At 36.2% G+C, this 20,788-nt stretch overlaps 1 protein-coding gene across 15 annotated transcripts in view; it reads left to right on the forward strand.

Moving 5' to 3' along the window:
* NBEA (neurobeachin) overlaps positions 1–20,788 on the forward strand; it is a 499,798-nt gene that overhangs the window by 209,377 nt on the left and 269,633 nt on the right. For 14 of the 15 annotated variants that reach the window (XR_009818508.1, XM_061993741.1, XM_061993751.1 and 11 more), the window contains 3 exons: positions 6,086–6,240; positions 10,243–10,369; positions 13,656–13,783. Coding sequence is in view for 14 of the 15 variants with exons in the window: in XM_061993741.1 (XP_061849725.1) it covers positions 6,086–6,240; positions 10,243–10,369; positions 13,656–13,783 (410 nt within the window). In the remaining variant the exon portion in view is untranslated. The remainder of the gene's footprint in view (positions 1–6,085; positions 6,241–10,242; positions 10,370–13,655; positions 13,784–20,788) is intronic. The other variant, XM_061993761.1, reaches the window with a different exon arrangement.

The raw sequence follows: 20,788 nt of genomic DNA on the forward strand, positions 1-20,788 counted from the left end.
TCAGATAGGCAGCACAAGACATCCAGTACTGGAGGCTTATCTCTGACTTCTTGATTGACCAGAGTGATTAGGTTGGAAAGCTTTTAAATTTTAAAATTTTAAAATTTAGAAGAGATACAGAATATGGATCACAGAGAGAGAGAGAAAATATGGTGCTGCACAACTTGTTTTGTGCGCCACCGGCATTGGATAGCTAAATTTTTAAAGGAAAGTTAATTTGACAATTTTCTTTTTAAATTTCCAGTTTCTTTTTTTGTAGTTCAACACATTGATGGTGTTATTTTCTGTGTAGTTATTTCAGGCAAATTTTTAAAACCCAGAAGAATCCTGTAGCCATTTTCTAAGGGTACTTAATGAAGCAGCAATGCACAAATGATATGCAGGCTGAACCAACAACACTTATCTTAAAAATAATATGAATTCCAGTAACTTAAATCTTAGGTTTACAGCCTGAAAAGAATACCGATAGAGTAACAGAATAATGGTTAATAGTCACAATTCTTTTTAGAATTATAAACCACCTAATAAAGAGAGAAACAAAATCAGTTGCTACAGCCAGTTACCACTAAGCTTTTACTGACTAAGTAAGTTGGGATCGTTTAGGACTATAATGACATGCTTCAGAAAAACTGAACCAATTTGGAACATTTAGGAAGTCTGATGTAGGCTGTATAAAACAGGCCTAAAATGAAATTATGGAAGTATATATAACTTTTTCTTCAAGTCTAGATTTCTGTTCCTCCATGAAAGAATTACCTGAATTCCTGACAAATACGTTTAAGGCATCTATGACATTGAATTCTTTCCTGCAGTCATGTTGTGCTCAGGTAAATAGCTGTATTTCTTTCATAAATCAAATTTATTTGGATTTGCCTGTTTTCACTGTATGTGCTGTTGGAATAATTTGATTGGTGAAAGAAGGGATTTTTTTACTTGAAAGCAGCCACCCTCTTTTGCATTTCATGTTCTGCTATTTCTCTGATTATTTTGCACATTTTTGACCATTTTATTGTTTCGTTCATATAAGTTTTCAGGCTCCTTTATCTGATGTCATTCTGTATTCAGTCACTGCATTTTGTTTTATCAGTAGGAGTGAGACATTTTGACAAGGCCACTGTATATAGCATGTTAGAAAGCTACATTTTATTTCAGTCTAGGATGATAATGTCTCACTGATTTTTTCTTAGTTTTATGGTAGAGAGGTTTTTCATGATGCTTCTTGATAGTTTGTCATTTAATAACAACTGACCTGTCTGAATGTCTTGATTCAGACCTCTAAAAATGCCAACTATATGTTGTAGGATCTGAGAAGGATTATCCTTTCCTGCTATTGGAGCTGATTTTCTGTTTTAATCTACACTCTTAAGAAAAGAGTCTTTGCCTTTACAGGAGACCAGTACATGTAGAGGATCGACTAGATAACCTTTAAAGCTCCCTTAAAACCCAAACTATTCTATGAATCTATTACATCTGAGAAGTGGAGTTGGCGTATATGGTCTTTGCTATGGAAAGTTGTTTAGCTTTGAGGATCGCTTTTTCCAGGCTCAGGATCAGAGCATCCCAGCAGGTAAGAAATCAAGAAGGGAAAGAAAGGGAACCAGGATACCCACATGTTTAAACAAGGAGCTGTTGGGCAAACTCAAGTGGAAGAAAAGAGCATATGGATCATGGAAGGATGGAATAGCCACTTGGGATGAATATATGGCTGTTGCCAAAGGATGTACGGAGGCAACTAGGAAAGCTAAAGCCTCATTGGAGTTGTACCTTGCAAGGGAGTTCAAGGACAAGAAGGGCTTCTTCAAATACATTGCAGATAAAACTGGCACTAGAGGCAATGTAGACCCACTATTGAATGAGCTGGATGCCCTGGTGACAGAGGATACAGAGCAGGCAGAGTTACTGAATGCCTTCTTTGCCTCTGTCTATACTGCGGGAGACTGTCCTCAGGAGCCCTAGATTCCAGAGGAAGTCAGGTTAAAGGAGGAGTTTTGTTTGGTTGATGAGGACTGGATTAAGGATCAGTTGGGCAGTCTGGATGTGCATAAACCCATAGGCCCTGATGGGATGCACTCGCGGGTGCTGAGGGAGCTGGTGGAAGTCATTGCTAAACCACTCTCCATCATCTTCAGTAAGTCATGGAGAACAGGAGAAATGCCTGAGGACTGGAGGAAAGCAAATGTCACTCCAGTCTTCAAAACTGGCAAGAAGAAGGAGCTGGATAACTACAGACAGGTCAGCTTCACCTCCATCATTGAAAAGGTGATGGAACAACTTATCCTGGGTGCTGTCTCCAGGCATTTAAAAGACAAGAGAGTCATTAGGAGCAGTCAACATGGCTTTACCAAAGGGAAGTCATGTTTGACCAACCTGATAGCCTTTTATGAAGATGTAACCAGGTGGATAGATGGTGGTAATGTAGTAGATGTGGTTTATCCCAATTTCAGTCAAGCATTTGACACCGTCTCCCACAGTATCCTTGCAGCAAAATTGAGAAAGTGCAGGCTGGATGATCAGGTAGTGAGGTGGATTGTGAACTGGTTGAAGGCAGAAAGTGGTGATCAATGGGGCAGGGTCTAGTTGGAGGCCTGTATCTAGTGGAGTCCCTCAGGGGTCAGTTCTGGGACTGATACTGTTCAATATATTCATTAATGAACTTGATGAGGGCACAGAGGGCACTATCAGCAAGTTTGCTGATGATACTAAACTAGGGGGAGTGGCTGACACACCAGAAGGCTGTGCTGCCATTCAACCAGACCTAGACAGGCTGGAGAGTTGGACAGGGAGAAATCTAATGAAATTCAACAAGGGCAAGTGTAGAGTGTTGCATCTGGGAAAGAATAACCCCATGTACCAGTACAGGTTGGTGAAAGAACTCTTACAGAGTACTGTAGGGAAAAGGGACCTGGGGGTCCTGGTGGACCAGCAGGATGAACATGAGCCAGCAATGTGCCCTCATGGCCAAGAAGGCCAATGGCATCCTGGGGTGTGGTGAGTAGGCTGAGAGAGGTTCTCCTCCCCCTCTACTCTGCTCTCAGGATACCACATCTGGAATATTGTGTCCAGTTCTGCGCCCCTCAGTTCAGTAAGGCAGGGAGCTACTGGAGAGAGTTCAGTGCAGGGCCACAAAGGTGATGGAGTGGAGCATCTCCCTTCTGAGGGAGCTGGGACTCTTCAGCTTGGAGAAAAGAAGATTGAGGGGTGACCTCATTAATGTTTACAAATATGTAAAGGGTGAGTGTCAGGAGGATGGAGCCAGGCTGTTCTCAGTGATGTCCAATGATAGGACAAGGGGCAGTGGGTACAAGCTGGAACACAAGAGATTCCAAAGAAATACAAGGAAGAATTTCTTCACAGTGAGGGTGAGGGAGCACTGGAACAAGTTGCTCAGATGGGTTGTGGAGTCTCCTTCTCTGGGAACATTCAAAACCCACCTAGACAAGTTCCTATGTGACCTACTCTAGGTGGTCGTGCTCTGGCAGGGGGGTTGGACTGGATGATCTTTCTAAGTCCCTTCCAACCCTTAAGATTCTGTGATTCTGTGGTCTTTTGGATACTCTGAAAGACAAACTGTGCTGTCTGAAGATAAGAAGGAAGACCTTGAATTTAGCTTCATCTTCTTTGGAAAAGTCACAGGAAAATATAAAATGTTTTTGCAGTAATTTTATCAGCAATTTATCAGATACTGATACCAGACCTTACAGGAGGGGAAAATTATTTTTCTTAAAACCCAAAACAAAACAAGTCTCACTCGCACTCTGTCTCAACGTTTACAAGCACTAGATGGATGTGTGTCTAAGGAGTCTGCCCAGCAGTCAGGCAGCTCCCATGCTTGTATCTGGATGCTAGGTCCAGGATGTGACAACATGGAGACCATGGGATGCAGATTTTCAAGTCATCCTCTCATTTCTTGTCTTCTTGATAGGTTTTGGATATGCCATTTTTTATTCCTGTTTAGCTTCCAACAGTCTCTGTGTCCTTCTCCACCTCAAGTCATCGCCATTCACTGTTTTTGTCTTCATGGTCTGGAACATGTGCTTGATGATCTGATAATCTACAGTAGTCTAAAATGCTTTTTTCTCCAGTGTCTTTCCTTCTTGTACCTCAGCATCCAGATATTCCCATTCATATCAATCTTAGCCTGTCTATTGAAGTTCTCTACAAAGATTCTGTAGGTAATGATAGTAGTTCACTTATGAAATTAATATAAATGGGAGATAATCCCACTTAACATACAAGTCGTAATTTCTTCTTGTGTTTCTATGGAACTACAGGGATTCTGCTCTTGACAATTTATTCAGTATTCATGAACAACCAGAACTCAAATATTTGATTGAAGTATTAATTGAGCTAGAGATTTCTGTGTGTGGATTGAAGCTGATTCTAGAAAATTTCATGGTGTTATGGAATAGATTAATTTAACTCGTGTAGAGCCAGCTTTATTCACATGTAGCTGCTGCTATGTAAACACTTCATATCAGCAACAATTCTAAGAGATTATAAATTACACATTAACTCAACTATTTTAGGGTCACATGTTTAATAAATAGCTATCGCATTGTGCAAACTCACCTTCTCCTAATGTAAATGGAAGGAGACAAAGTCATGAATATCCCTTTGTAATTGTACATCCTTCAGGGTAGTGCTAAAACCATTGTTCAGAATACAGAGACATCAACTGCATTCAACTCTTAACAATCTCAAAAGAGTAAGAAAAATAAATTTACTTATGGGTCATTTTCTACACCATCATCATATTAGAGGAGATGACAAAAATAACACTTGTATATAATTCTCACAGTGGCATCAGCTATAAAATTTGCATCACCAGTCTTTAAAATCCAGGGAAAGAGGATTTAAACATGTATGAACAAACTATATTACTATTAAAAATCATTCTATCCCTTTTTATCCATTATATACCATTTTATATACACAGAAGTGTAACAAAATAAATCAAAGGGACTTCCAAAGCAAAATGTGGCCTTATTACCCAAAATGGTTGTATTATTTTTACTCTTGATCACAGTGATTAATCTAAAATTTTAAAAATATATGATGATTAAAATATATTTTTCAACAGTTTACAAATATTATTTGGTTTAGGTTTGCTTTTCACTCAGATTTTCTAATGAAATAGACATTTTAGGAGCAATTGTTTATAGATAAATCAAAATATTAAATGAAAAAATTGAAATATTGTTGTCTGCACTATGACAGCTGTCCAGAGTGGAAAAAAATATTTTTTAAATGTCTCTGTAGTGTTTTCCTTCTTCTTTCCTTTTAAAACATAGAGCAAGTCTTTTAGTTTTGTGATTTGAAATAAAAGACACTGGTTCAAGATTAAGTGAAGATGTGTTTGTTTGAAAGCAGTTATCTCTATATATCTGATATTATGTCAGGCTTTTTGTATGAAAGCCTTGCTCTCTTCTTAAAAGCTTCAAACTCTCAAGACTTCTTTTTAAACCTCATTTTTGTTATCAGTGTTGTGAAAGCAAATATTTACCATGCTGTATTTTAGGTATTCAGATTACATTGTGTATCGTTGATTTAAATGAGCATGAAAAATTTTCCAGAAGTCTGAGTGCAAAATTTTTTGTTAGTCAGTTACATTTGCAAGACTAGTATGTGCATGGTACTGAAGAGTCAACTACTGTATTCAAACATTCAGGTGATTGTCCACAAAAATGTCATCTTAGATAACTTACGTAAGATCAACAAATTAACAATCATTAAGACTGCAGGCGTATAGACTGTTAGTATGCTGACATCACTTCCAACACTTTACATTTTCTTTTCAAATCTAGAAGATAGGTGATGGCAGTATTCACAACATATCAATTAAATGGTGGGATCTTTCTGTTTTGTCAGCAAAAATACGAAGACAAATCAAATGTCTCAATCACATGAAGCTGCAGATGAAGGATAGTAGTATGGTTCTAGGTCTGTTAACATAGTCTTACTGTATTTCAGGAATGTTAATAAAATTGACATTATATTATTCCTCAGCATAATACCGTCTTAAAGAACAACTCTTACTGACTCTGTTGTGCACTTTAAGCAATTTACTATTTCTTTTTTCCCACAGGAGCGTGGTTGTGCCAGTAAAGAAACCCCCTCCAGGTAGTCTGGCTGTTACCACAGTTGGAGCTGCCACAGCTGGGAGTGGACTGCCACCGGGTAGTACACCTAATATATTTGCTGCAACAGGAGCTACACCAAAAAGTATGATTAATACAACAGGTATTGTCCTTAAATATTTTCGTGCCCCTCATTTTTTGTTTGGGTTTTTTTTTTTTGTTTGTTTGTTCTGTTATTTTTGGTGGTGTTTTGTTTTTTAATCATCTTTTTTGTTATTGTTTTTGTACTTGTATAATAAAAACCTGTAAAGATTAAATCTTGGACTTTATTAGAGACAATGTTTTTTCTTGTATTTGGTTCTAATCTTTGATAGCACGCATTGCACTTGCACAGCCTTAAATAAGTGAATAAATAGTCTTAATACTTTTTCAGAAGCTTAGTTTGGAATTGAAATGAGCTAACTCCTTCAGTGCTCTGCAGTACAGGTTTTTCATATGATATATAACAGTCCCTTCTTATGCATCAAAGAAAGTAAAGACAACTACTTAATAAATATATGATATATTGTGAAGGGTAAATATTTTGGGCAATTACTATTTGTCAATGAAAATTAATGGAAAGTTTTTCACTAAGAACCTACCTAATTTAACTCTAGTCCTGTCTTATCACTATTTGTTTATTGCAGCCTATAGAAAGAGGACAGGATTTTTTTTTTTTTTACTTATTTCTAATAGTAATAATGGGATTGTCTATCATGAAGAAGCCCATGGGCCATGGACACTGTGTTTCCCATTCAGAAATGAATCCTTACAGAGAGCAATTGTTACCTAAACTCCTTTGAAATGTATGGCTTTGGTCTGTTTTCTTTCTAAACCAAGTAAAAGCACTTGAGAGAAGAGCTCTCTTCAACGATATCACAACTTCAGTCAAGGGTTAAGAAAGTGAAAAATCTCACTGGGGTTGCAGAAAATGGAGGGGGAAGCTTTTGGCATCCTTCTGCTTCATGGAATAATATGAAGTCGCACTCATTTTTTTTTTCTTTCCTTTTGCAGATTACGTTTAATACCTCGTAATAGAACTTTGATTTTTCTAAGGATAAAAAAAATCTTAAAATCTAATTATCCTGAGCAGATGGGAGGAGTGAATGCTCTGAATAATGTTATCACTTCTATGAACAGTTCCATTTGTGTAGCCACCTCTGTTAATCCTGAACGGATTTCTTTTTAGGTATCAATGTCATGCAAAAAAATTTCTACATTGGAAACCATGCTTTCCAAGTGATACTGAATAGTATAAGCTTTTTAATCTTCTCACGGGTTAAAGATTTGAACTGTTTTGACTAGAATGTAGTAGCTCTTGTTTGTAAGTAATTGCATTTAAAAATCAGTAATTTTGCTGATACAGGAGATATTGGAGATGCTATGATACATTCTCTGAGAATTTAAGGTTGTTTTGGTAGCTCTTATTTTATTTTTAATGCAATTGTTTTTATTTTCTAGTCTATGAATTAGTTTGATTAAAGGAAAAGTATTGATTCGATGGAATTTCAGCAAGTATCAGATTTAATAAGAAGTGTATCTGTACTGGACTTCTTTTGTAAAGCCTTTTATACCCAAATTCAAATGAATGAGCTTTATTGATAAATTCTCTTAAGAAATAGTTTGAAAAGTCCTTCCTCTCCAATCTTTTTAAAAGATTTTAATTTTGTATTAATATTTTACTAATACTAAACACATTAATGACACATTGACACATAAAGTACTACCACATTGAAAAAATGTAACTAGTAGATTAAAATGCTATTTTTGCGATTTTAATTAAACTATGCCTACAATACTTAACAATTATTATTTATATCAGGTTTTTTGACATATATACATGAAGTATCCAGTGGAATTATCTATGCTATTAATGATTTTAAAGTAGTGTGTAGAATTTCATTTAACAGCTTTATGATTTTTTACTATGGTAAAAAAAAAAACCAAACATAAAATTTTTTGGAAACACTAGATGTCCCCCCAAACCTTTTTACAGTTGTTTTTACAGTATGTCTAGAAATACAGTTTTGTGTTTGAAGGATATTCTCTGCTGGACTTGTGCAAAAGGTCTATTTTCAGTTATTCCTGGATTGCAATCAGTGTTTACATTCCATCTGCCATCACTGTCATAGTCAGTGTCACTGTCACAATGTAATGAGATATATGTTACTGAAGTTCTTTTAGTGCTTTGAATGTATGATTTGGGAGACAGATTTTCTTCCTTCATCTCTTTATGTTAGAAAAGGGTTTTATAGGTTTTAGGTTGGATTTCTGTAACTCATATCCTTATTCTCACTTCTATGTTAATTCAGTGGTTCTAGGTCTGTTAGACCATCTCTTCTGTGAGCCTAGATGGTTAAACAACTTAGCAACTGCATTTTTAGCCCACCTTATTGACAAAAAGGGAAGAAGCAATAAAAATATGTATTACCTATGTGTATATAAATATAAATATCTGAATAATATAAATATGTGAATGACATAAACATATAAAATAAATACATGCATATGCACACACACATACACACATATATGAAGCCTAGATCTGTTTTAAGCTAGCCTATTCCCAACTAAATTTCTGTGGTTCCTAGATTGGGAGAGAAAGTCTACTTAATATTTTTGTATTTCCTTCTCAATGTATTTTGGTATATTTGCAATTTGGTTTTAGTCCAATGTAGAATCCACAGTGTGAGCCATAATCCAGTTGCCACTCACAGTATTAAAACAGCAGACTAAATCAGTTCCTAGTCTAAATCCTGAACCTCACCAGCTATTCTAATGTGTCAGCAAGCCCAGGATATCCTGCTGCATTTTGATACTGTTTTGTATGTAAATTTTCTTACATACATCAGTCAAAATGCTAATCTTTACCTTAATTCTTTTGTCAATAAAAATTATTTAAAGGAAAATTAAAAAAAAAAAACAACCCTGCTGCTAGAGAATTTTTCACTTTTATCAGCATTTAACCTCTACTTCACTGTCAGCTGGCTGCTTAGTGAGTTAAGAACTCATAAATGCTTTGTAGAGCTTTTCTGGAAGCTATGAAATAATATATACTTGTGTAATGCAAAGGACAGTGATATATTGACTGCTAAAACTGACCAGCAATAGGGAGTTACCAGTTATCATTTTAGAAATTGGCAGAATAATGCCACTGATCTCCAAACTGGGACTCTCCACCCCTCATTGCAAACTTGGATAAATCTTGTTGCCTGTCACACTCATCTCTGGTAGTATTGCAGTTTCTCAGGCTTTGACTACAAGACCGTTCATCGCTAGCTCTCTTGCAGTGATATGTTGCACAAGGACTGTGCAGCAAAACAGGGACAGCATTTATCACAATGCTCTGGCTACTGTTCATGATCTGTCTGAGCCTTTGCTTCAGAGAGGCTGAACTCACAGTGCCATTTCAGCAAACATGATGGATTGGCATTTAGAGTCTAAGTTTAGCCTTTAGCTCTGACCCAGATCACTTAAAGTATAAATGTATGCTCTGTCTGCATCTTTCTTCTGGGCAGCTGTTCACAACCCATTGAAATGATACCCCCAGTGTCCTCCTTATTTTTAATATATTAAAAGTCTCATTGACTCAAGGAAGGAAACACAAAAACTATATTTAGGGTCTTCATACTGTTCAGATACTAGTTTCTTCCATTATTTCTCAAAGGAATATTTATTTTCTGTCTTCTCGGTAATTTTTTATTTGTATTTTATTTTCTGCCCATAGTAGCAACTGGGCAGCAAAGAAGTGTGTATATACATATTTATTTTAAAAAATATTTAAACTTCTGTTCTCCAATCAAGCTCATCTTAAATATACCTTTGTTTTAGAAAGATCTTGCTTTACAGGATGATGTAAAAATATTTTCATCTTTGGAATATAATTTGGGAATAATTAAAATGAGGTAAGGATATATTTTGCCTGATTTTCAATTTACTACTGTTACACTAGCAAAATAAGGTATTAACTTATAAGAAAATAATTTTGAAAGGTTTTAATTGTTTTACAATAGATAACATTATTTCTTTACTTAAAAGTAGATTAATAAGACAAGGACTATATTAAAAGTCTTTAAAAGTTATATTTCTTCAGATTGAATTAAAACCTGTATTTCTTGGGGGACAGGTGCAGTAGACTCAGGATCTTCTTCTTCCTCTTCGTCATCCAGCTTTGTGAATGGTGCTACCAGCAAAAATCTCCCAGCTGTCCAAACTGTGGCTCCAATGCCAGAGGATTCTGCTGAAAACATGAGGTACACCACTTCTCTCTTTCAAAGTCACTATAATTTCTCCTCCCACAATGACTTCATACATACGAATTAGAGTAAAAATAAAAAATACATTAAAATATATTTTAGCTCATTTAATATGCATTATTGGAGTTATTTGTATAATATTATATGTAGTTATTTGTATGATCACGAGACTTGGAACATCTTTCATATGAGGAAAGGCTGCAGGAACTGGGGCTGTTTAGTCTAGAAAAGAGGAGACTGAGGGGGGATCTTATTAATATTTACAAATATCTAAATTATGGGTGTCAGGAGATTGGGGCATTCCTTTTATCTGTTGTATCTAGCAACAGGACAAGGGGTAATGGGATGAAGCTGGAACACAAAAAGTTCCACTTAAACATAAGAAAAAACTATTTCACTGTGAGGGTGAGGGAGCCCTGGCACAGGCTACCCAAGGAGGGCGTGGAGTCTCCTTCCTTGGAAGTCTTCAAGACCCGCCTGGACATGTTCCTATGTGACCTAATCTAGGGGAACCTGCTTCTGCAGTGGGATTGGACTAGATGATCTCTAAAGGTCCCTTCTAACCCTACCATTCTATGATTCTATGCAGGGTGTATTTATATACTTTTTCTGTACCAAGTATATATATACTAAAATACATTTCACTGAAAAGCCTAACCTGTTTGAACTATTCTGGACACTAAAACATAGTTAAAAGTAATTTTTCAGTTGAGTGGCTTTTCACATTGCACGGTAATGACAGGAAGCACAATTTTGCAATGGAGCACTAGCAAGTAGAGAGAGACGTAACTTCTGAGCAAATGAAAGCTGTCTCCTTCCTTGGAGGTCTTCAAGACCCACCTGAATATGTTCCTATGTGACCTGATCTAGGTGAACCTGCTTCTGCAGGGGGGTTGGACTAGATGATCTCTAAAAGTCCCTTCCAACCCTACCATTCTGTGATTCTATGATTCTGTATTCAAGATGGAGAGAATTAAACCAGGCCTGTATTTATGCAGCTCACTAAATGATATACCAAATATGAGTTTGTGTTGAAAGAGATACTTACCATGGGATAACTAAGACTCCTCTTACACTGATTTTCCTATTAAATATCTCTGTGTAGAAGGTTATTATTTTCTAAAGGTATTTAGCTGTACCACAGCATACTTTGAAGACAAATTTTTGACCTTTGCAAGGTGCACATCTCTCGGGCCTAAAATACTGACACAGGGTATACTAAGGAGTTTCTAGGTGTCCCTTAGTTGGCTGACCACTTCAAGATATGCTGTTAAGAAAATGGGAGTGGAGACAGCAATCAAGCTTTTGAACAAGAGAATGTAATTCCCTAATGCAGCAGACAACAAATAAACTTAAATCAAGGGCCCAAGGTAACCTGTAGAAAATTATTGGTGTTTCAATGTTCTAACACACAGTGAAAAAAAACCCTTTTTTCATTTGTCCCATATGGAGTCTTCGGTTAGTATTGCAGGTGGAATCATAACAACGGTTGTGAACCCAGGCTGAAAGTGTGAGGGTTGTTGACTCCACTCCAAAAAAGGTGCAAATGATCAAAAAGAGAATATGTGGTGTAATTAAACCCCTTCTTTTGCTTCTTGCCCCCTTCTTGTGTTAGGACAGTGTTTCACCAAGGGTGAAATCTTTGTTGAAATTCAGATATTGGAGTATCTTAAAATTAAATTGGATCATTAATCAGTTTCAGTTATTTCAACCAATGCAATGTTCATGCTTTTCCCCAAGCATTTTGAAAGTTTCTGTACTGGAGTCACAGAAAACAAAATCAGTTAAAAAATATAGATTTCAAATTTTTGAACTCTGAAGTAATTGTCCTCTGAGTAGTAAAAGAAAATAGTGACTGAAAAAACATTTGGAGCACAACATCAGAAATATAGATAACTTAAAATCTAATCAGCCCAAGAAATGTCTTTTGGGTTTTTTTTCCTTTTTCTTCCTTGGGACCAATTCAAGCAGTAAGTACTAAGAACTGTCCACAGGATTATTTGGTCTTTTTGCTCTCAGTTTTAAAAATATTTCTTTCACTCTCATGTTGCTACTCTTCTCTTTCAATTGTTCCTATCTATTACCTTTATATATATAGAAATTATATATAAATAATAGATATCATTTATTTTCTGATGTGTGTCACCTTCAATCTGCAAAATAAGTAATCTTGACTTTGGGAGCTATTAAGAGTTTGTCTTGAATGTACAGAAATTAAGAGGAAAAAAAATTCATTCTTTAAAAAAAAATTCAAGTCCCTTAGTTTAGTCATGAAGAGTAGTCCTATTAATCTCCACAGGGAGCCTCTTAATAATTGCAGGATGCATTAGAATAGAAGTTAGAAGCAGCTGTAGAATCGGATTGATCTCTCTCCTCTGTGTGTATATGTACAGGAAAGGCAGTAGATGGGCCTCTGCTTTCCTGAAACATTATTGAAGTCTTTGTGTATGTTTTTCCTTAATTTTGCTTGTTCTCTTTGAACCTGAAAGACCAGAGCTCCAGTCAGTTTTCAACGTGGAAATGCACCAGAAATGTATATGAATGAAAAAGGATTTTTTTTTCTATTTTAATATTAGTGTCTGGCCTTTAATATGCACTTTCAGTGATAAACCTTGATCTCACATTTTCATAGAATAATATTCCTAATTGCCCAGAAATAGATCGATAATATACAAGGTCCATCAGTTATCCATTTGATAATAAAGTGTTTATTAATAGCTCATCCAAGGTTTTTAATAGCACTTCTGTACCTCTCATATTACTTTAAAAATAATGTAAATTTAAAAACTTCTGAACTTGAATTTTTTTTCAATTTTACATTTTCAGAATGAAGTGAACTCTACAGTTACGCCACTTTCTTCTACAATTCTTTGTCTAGCGTTGCAATGCCAGATGTTAATTCAAAGCTTGATCAGAAAAAAAGCATGTTATTTATGATTGCTTTGACTGAATAAAAGCTTCTCTTTTCAGGCTTTCAAATGTTTTTAAAATTATGATGTATATAAGCTGAAATAGGCAAAATAGACTTAGACTTGAATATCTGACATTCATATCGTGTTTGAAAATGAGAATAAAAATTACTGTAAATGCCAGGGAATTGTTGAGTCTGACACACTGCTGACTGATATGATATTTGCATTTACTTAAAGTCATTTAAACACTGTAAAGTGAATTATCATCATCCTTTTTTCTAAAGAAGCTTACAGCAAGTTTTAAAACCAAATATGCTTTTACATTGTTTAACTTCTATTGTTAAGTGTTCTTCCAAACTGTTTTTCCACAGTATCACTGCGAAGCTTGAAAGAGCTCTAGAAAAGGTGGCCCCTCTCCTGCGAGAAATTTTTGTTGACTTTGCCCCTTTCCTATCTCGAACACTGTTGGGCAGTCATGGACAAGAGCTGTTGATTGAAGGTACTGTTTCTGTTATTAAGTTATATTATTATAGTTATTAGTCATTTGATATGAACAATGTTCTGGTTTCAAATGACTTTATATTTTGATAAATAATCAATTGCTTATATGCTGTGATTTTACTTCTTTGCATTCAACCTCATTTAAAGAATTTAGAAGTGGTAGCTTTTGTTTCCTTTTTCTTCCTTTAAGTGAGATGCTGTGTAAATATACAACTTGTGATCTTGGAATACAAAAACCTCTCTATAATTTGCTTTTTCTTCCTCAGAATAATTATATAAGTCTTCCAGCCTGACTGAGAAACAAGTGAAAAATACAATTAAAACGCATAATCAGTTCCCTTGGAAGAAAGTAAAGGCTGTGCTCCAACAGGATCAATATGTGCATCTAGATTTGATAGGGACACTACTTATTTGGGTGGGTTAGTTGAATTCACACAGGCAAATAAAGAATCGTCCTTGGAGATTAATAGAAAGTAATGATTTTTTAAATAAAAGTATCCTTGGACACTTCCAAGGATTTTTATGGTGTTTTTTGCATTGTCTTTACTACTTCTTGGTTACATGGAAAATAATTAATCTCGCTAAGTAAGACATTAAAATATGCAGAAATTATACAGAAAGTGCAAATGCGGCAAACTTTTTCAGAAAGTAATGAATCAAGGCTAATGAAGTAAAAATAGTGTGGGGAATTTGCACAAACATGCACTGATATCACATCATATATCCAGAGGAATATATTCAGTCAAGTAAACTTCTCCCTTCCAGATTTGTTCTTAACACAAAGTATTGCTGTTCAAAATCATGTTAACAGCAGGACCATACGATCTTAAAGGACTTTTACAACCTAAATAATTCTATGATTCCGTGAAAAAGTCTCTTTAAGGCAAAGCTTGTGATATATGAAGGTCTACACAGAAAAAAATCCCACAGCTTTGTGTTCAAATTCTGAAACTCCTTATATTATATATATGTTTTATCTAAAAATTAGTGTACGGTCTTTTAATGGTCTCAGTTACTGTTACCCAAAACCTTATTCTTCTTTTATTCTTAGTGTTAGAAATATCTGCATCTTGTAACTGAAATCTTCTAAACAGCATTTTCCTTTTTTGCCTAATTATTGTTTAATAATACCAAGGAATAGTATAGTAGCTTAGTAATTTTCAGAAGCTTCAGGTGTTTATTTTATAGCTGTGAATAAATTGCACTTCTCACTTAACAGCTGAAGTTAATGGTTTGAGAGACTCCTTGAGAACGTTGATACAGCTGTAAGATATTTGATGGATTCCATTCTTAAATATTTTATTGCAGTGAAGGTGATTGCAAAATTTGTAGCAGTGTTATCCTTTTCCGCTTGACAATTGATTAACTGCACTGTAGTTTTTCTACATGTCTAATTGTCTTGGTTTCACCTAAGCTCTTTTATAGATCAAAATCATCCTTCAACAACACTATTCTGACTTTGTTTTTTGGTCAGGTTCATGGTCTGAACAAGGTTACAACTGTTCCCAGCATATGGCAAAGATTGAAAAGCTAGATGCCATAGGAACCCCATAACCATGTGGCATTATGAATTTATCTCATCACTTGTCAGAGAGAGACATGGTTTTGTTGGCTGTAGCATTCTTCTGATATCCACTTGGACTACTGTTCCAAATTTTGACTCATCTATAACACAATCATCCGATTCAATCTCAGGAATCATTGTTTATCAACCAAACATCAAGTTAAAAAATAAATACTCACATTTCCTTAATGTTATGTCTAATCTTCTCTTAATTGCTGTCCCAGTCCTGATTTCTAAGAGTTAGTCCTTTCTTCCCAAGAAATTGAAATAGCAATCTATAAGAAAAAAAAAAAAATCCAAACACTGCTTAGATTTTTACACTGCATGCCTCAGAACTTGAATTTTTGTTTTCTCCTAAAATAGCTGGGCTTTTTTTTCTTTTTAATAGAGAACTCAGCTTTTTTTATAGTCATTGTGTACTACTTCTCATCTTTTCTTTTGTCGTTGCCTACACGAGGCCCTTGATGACAACTAAAATGAATTCTTGTTCAGTTCACTTCCCTTTAAAAGATAATTATAAATTTTCTTCTAGTGTATTACCTGGACTAGATAACATTAAATCAAAGTAAATACTTTTCTAAATTTCTTGTCATTGTTTACTGAAAGGCAATGGTTGTCTTTGAAGTGCTGGAAAGGTCTGTCAATGTAATGACTCTGCAAAACAGAAGGTTTAGTAGTGTGGTTCAAGGTATGTGAGTACCTAGAATTCCTGTGCAGGTCTGATAGTTTAAACTTAATTTTTACTGGCAAGCAGTAATTGGCTTTACAGTTTTATATGAATTTGTGTAATTTGTTGCTATATGTGTAAAGGTTTTAGTTATAACGAAAAAAAAAGCAAATAAAGTTTATTAAATAAAGTCTGAAGGTCTGAAGGTGCTGTCTGTTTCTCAAATTGATCGCTAACACAATATCTGTTGCGTCCTATAAAGCATATCCTTTACTTGTGATTGTCCAAGCTTGAAACATAAAAATACCTTCCCTCTTCTAGCCGTCTTTCAAGACCTCCACATGGTATGAAGCCTTTCCCCTATCTGGTTTTGCTAAAAAAACTACTCTTGTGCATATGTGTATGTAAGAATTATTAAACATTTTCAGACTCGATAAGAATATCCATTGTTTCCTAGTTGAGGTGTTATGTACTGAAGAGAGAGCACAAAGGAAAACAGAACAGAAAAGAAATATAATTTTAATACTTCTAAAACAGGTTAATTATGCAAACTTTTCAGAATATCTGATGCTTTCAGATGGATGTTGTTAGGATGTATTTGGAAATGTGTATACAACTTTGGTATGATTTCACCTTTTTGTAACAGTTGAAATCTCTCGGTCTTTTTGTGGAAAATCTTACAGTCACACCATGCCAATCCATTTTCCTTTAGCTTGTATCATCATTCTGTTCCGTGGAAGACTAGCTGATTTATTATTTCAGGAAATTATGTTTAACATCTAAGTAGTGACTTCTTAACTCTTGAGTGGAGTTGAAATTAATTATTTACAATTATCTGGTCAGTCAAGACCAAAATCTTGGACAATTAATACTCAAAACTGATATTTTTTCACACTTTTAAAGTAAATTCCAAAATGTGAGTAGTATCTGAGGGCCTTTATCAAGCAGTAATTTGATATTGCAGAACATATTTATTGGTAAAACTCTTTGCCTATTTACATACTGAAATAACCAGTTCTTTCTTCAAAGCTGTATTCCAAATATTTCAGCTTCCCAGAATAAGTGTCCTCCCTGATAGATTAAAAGGGATACTTTGCAATCAAATGCAAATAGTTTCAAACATAGTACCAAAACTAGTGCAACACTGCTGGGATTCATCAACTCAGGTTCTTCTAATGCCTCAGAGAACACAAGCTGCAAAAGTTAAAATTGTCCAAAGAGAATCTAATGGGAAACAAACATATAACTTGTGTAGGTCACATTTTTACGCTTAGCAATGCTGATTGTGGAGTTCCAGTTAACACTTGCACAGATATGTTTTCACTAACTATAGTTTCCATATGGTCTGCAAATTCCCTCCATGTAAAGTGGATTACAACATTCTAGCTTTTAGGTGAAAATGTTATAGGCATCTGTAATCTGATCTGTATCTGAAAGAAAAGTTATGTCCTCTTTTTTTCAAGCACAGATGGGTAAAAGTATTTCCACTACAGCTATTCTTGGAGTGTCCTGAACTGTTACAATAGGTCCAAGATTGAAACATAGCCACATACAATGCTTTTTCTTCTCTTTAGTGAGATACCAAACAAATGTTACCAATGCTTTTCATTTTCCTATATCATTAACTGAGTAGAAGGTCAGCCAGGTAGCACTTCTCCCAGAGAGCTCTTACAAATTCTTTGGCCTATATTTGATCTGCTTCTGATGGAAGCACAATTCAAATCAGATGAAACAGAAACTGGTTTTGTGCTAATGGGAGCAGAATCTGTGTCTCCTCATTAACTCACCACAGGGCCCTATGAAAATATTCTGTAGAAGTGGTGATGAACTATTTTTGTATGGTATTTGACAGGAAACAATTCTTGAAACAATTGAAAAATTGCCAAAAAAATTTTGGAAACCACAGATGGAACTTGGATGCTAAATAACACTGTTTTAGAAGCTCCTAAAGTGTGGCATCACTGAGGCATCTACCAATGCTGGCTCAATTTGGTGTTTCTGATTTCCTCAAACAATACTTAGTTTTGTATTAGGAAGAACGGGGCAACTTTTTTGCAGAGATACTGTAAAAGTCTGAAAATCCCTTAGACTTTCTGGGAAAGGTACTTTTTTGTGCTTAACATGGCCTTTGGCTTTCTCTTAAAAAAGTCCTATAAGCCAATTTTTTATCCTACTTTGATATTTTTATTAGTAGTCTTGATTATGGTGCAGCATTCTTCCTGGCAAAGCTGACCTCTTGGACAGAGATATACAAAATGAGAAGCAAAGCATTTCACTGGAAAGATCTTTTGAATTATTTTGTGAAATAATTGAAAGTCAATAAAAAGCCAGATTTCAATGCAGGCATATGGTGACTCCTATCTCTAGGAACGAAGAATATAGACTGTACCTAGAGGGTAGGAGATGAGGGATGAAAACACTCAAAGAACGTAGGGATTTTTGTAATAATCAACATACTCTGGGCTCTCTTAGCTCAATTCTGAGGCAGCAAAGACTTGTCCAATACTTGGGTGCCTAGAAAGAGTAGATGAGGAGGTGATTTCAGTAAAACTACTGCCATCTGGTTCTATAGTCAGCTCTTCAAGAATGATATGCACACACTGCAGAGAGAACAAAAGAGCTGGGCACAAGAGTGATTGATGGATGGGAGATAAACTCCATAAAGTACAATGTAAGGAGCTTGATTTATTTCATATACCGAAGGAAAGAGACAAAAAGACGTTAGATACTACAGGATGTCTTAGCTTTTCATGGAATCATAGAATCATAGAATCGTAGGCGTTGGAAGGGACCTTTAGAGATCATCTAGTCCAACCCCCTGCTCAACAGGTTCACCAAGATCAAGTCACACAGGAACATGTCCAGGCAGGTCTTGAAGAACTCCAAGGAAGGAGACTCCACAACCCCTCTGGGCCAGCCTGTGCCAGGGCTCCATCACCCTCACAGTGAAGTAGTTTTTTCTTATGTTTAAGTGGAACTTTTTGTGTTCCAGCTTCATCCCATTACCCCTTGTCCTGTTGCTAGCTACTATAGAAAAAAGGGATGTCCCAACCTCCTGACACTCACCCTTTAGATATTTATAAATGTTAATAAGATCTCCCCTCAATCTCCTCAGACTAAACAGTCCCAGTTCCTGCAGCCTTTCCTCGTATGAAAGATGTTCCATTCCCCTGATCATCTTGATGGCCCTGCACTGGACTCTCTCCAGCACTTCCCTGTCCCTCTTGAGCTGAGGAGCCCAGAACCGGACACAGTACTCCAGATGAGGCCTCACCAGGGCAGAGTAGAGGGGGAGAAGAACCTCCCTTGACCTGCTGGCCACACTCTTCTTGATGCATCCCAGGATGCCATTGGTCTTCTTGGCCACGAGGGCACATTGCTGGCTCATATTTTCTACCAACAGAATGTCTAATAAGTGTAATTAACAAAAAAAAACCCTGTTACTTGTAGTCTTTATGACTATTTCAAACACTCTTTCTAAATATAGTCCTAAATCCAGCCCCTCAGTAGCAAAAATGTCATGTATGTGCTAAATGGTTGGGATCTGCTTTGTGACTTTGGAGCCTGTGATTTCCCATTTTGCCTATGCCACATCCTGCAAGGAAAGATAGCCTGCATTAACCTTAATTTGCTTTAACATTACCATCACTGCATTTGTTCATATGGTCTTAGACAGATGTACCATAGTGTCAGTTAGGCACCTGCAGGGACGTGATGGTTTAGCCCTGGCTTGGTGCCAGGTGCCCACTAAGTCATTCTGTTCACTCCTCCTCCTCTACTGGAGATGGAAGAGAGAAAATACAACAAAGGGCTCTCTCTCAACTGCTTTCTGGTTCTTTACACTGCAATATAAAATCATAGAATCTAGATTCTATGAGAGCATTAGGAACCCAACCCTGTTAGACATTGGAGAATCCTTGTTAAAAATCAAGTTGAATGCTAAAAATGTTTAACAGGGAAGTCAGACTAGTTTCATTTCAAAGAATTGAAGAATCTCAGAATCACAGAATGGTGAGGGATGGAAGGGATCTCTAGTCCAACTTGCCTGCTAAAGCAGGTTCACCTCAATCAGGTCACACAGGAACATGTCCAGGCAGGTTTTGAAAATACTCCCTGGGCAGCCTGTATACCAGTGCTCCATCACCCTCATGTTCAAGTGGAACTTCTTGTGTTTCAGCTTGTGCCCGTTACCCCTTGTCCTGTCGTTGGGCACTACAGAAAAAAGAATCCATCTTCTTGCCACCCACCCTTTTGACATTTGTAAGTGTTGATAAGGTCCTCCCTCAGTCTTCTCTTTTCCAAGCCACAGTGTGTGTCTCACTGGACATGCTCACTCTGATCAGTCAGGGTCAGAAATCTTAGAAATTGTTTGGCTTATACTGAGGCAGGAACTCTGAATTGGTTTTCAAGGCTGAGGAGTTAATATATTTCTTCTTTGCCATGCCACTTCATACTCCCTTCTTTCCATGTGCCCTAGGTGTCTCAGTGTACATTTTTCTATGTCTAGCAAGAGGTGATGCTGCAGGTTTAGCACAATGCAGCTAAAGCCAGTGAATTGCCTGACTCAATCCTCTGGAAGACAGATTTGCTTAATCCGAGGCAGTAGGATTCCTGTTTGTAAATTTCTTTTTATCTTTCACTGTAAACACTTGCAAAAAGATCCCAGTGAAATCAAACTAGTGTCTAAAAACAAACCTGTTTAGATAATGACATTGGAACAAAACCAAATTATAGATAATACTTTTCTTCAGTAAGTTTAATTCATCACTTGT

This window comes from Colius striatus, chromosome 1 (assembly GCF_028858725.1).
Source record: "Colius striatus isolate bColStr4 chromosome 1, bColStr4.1.hap1, whole genome shotgun sequence".
NCBI classification, from domain to species: Eukaryota; Metazoa; Chordata; class Aves; order Coliiformes; family Coliidae; genus Colius; species Colius striatus.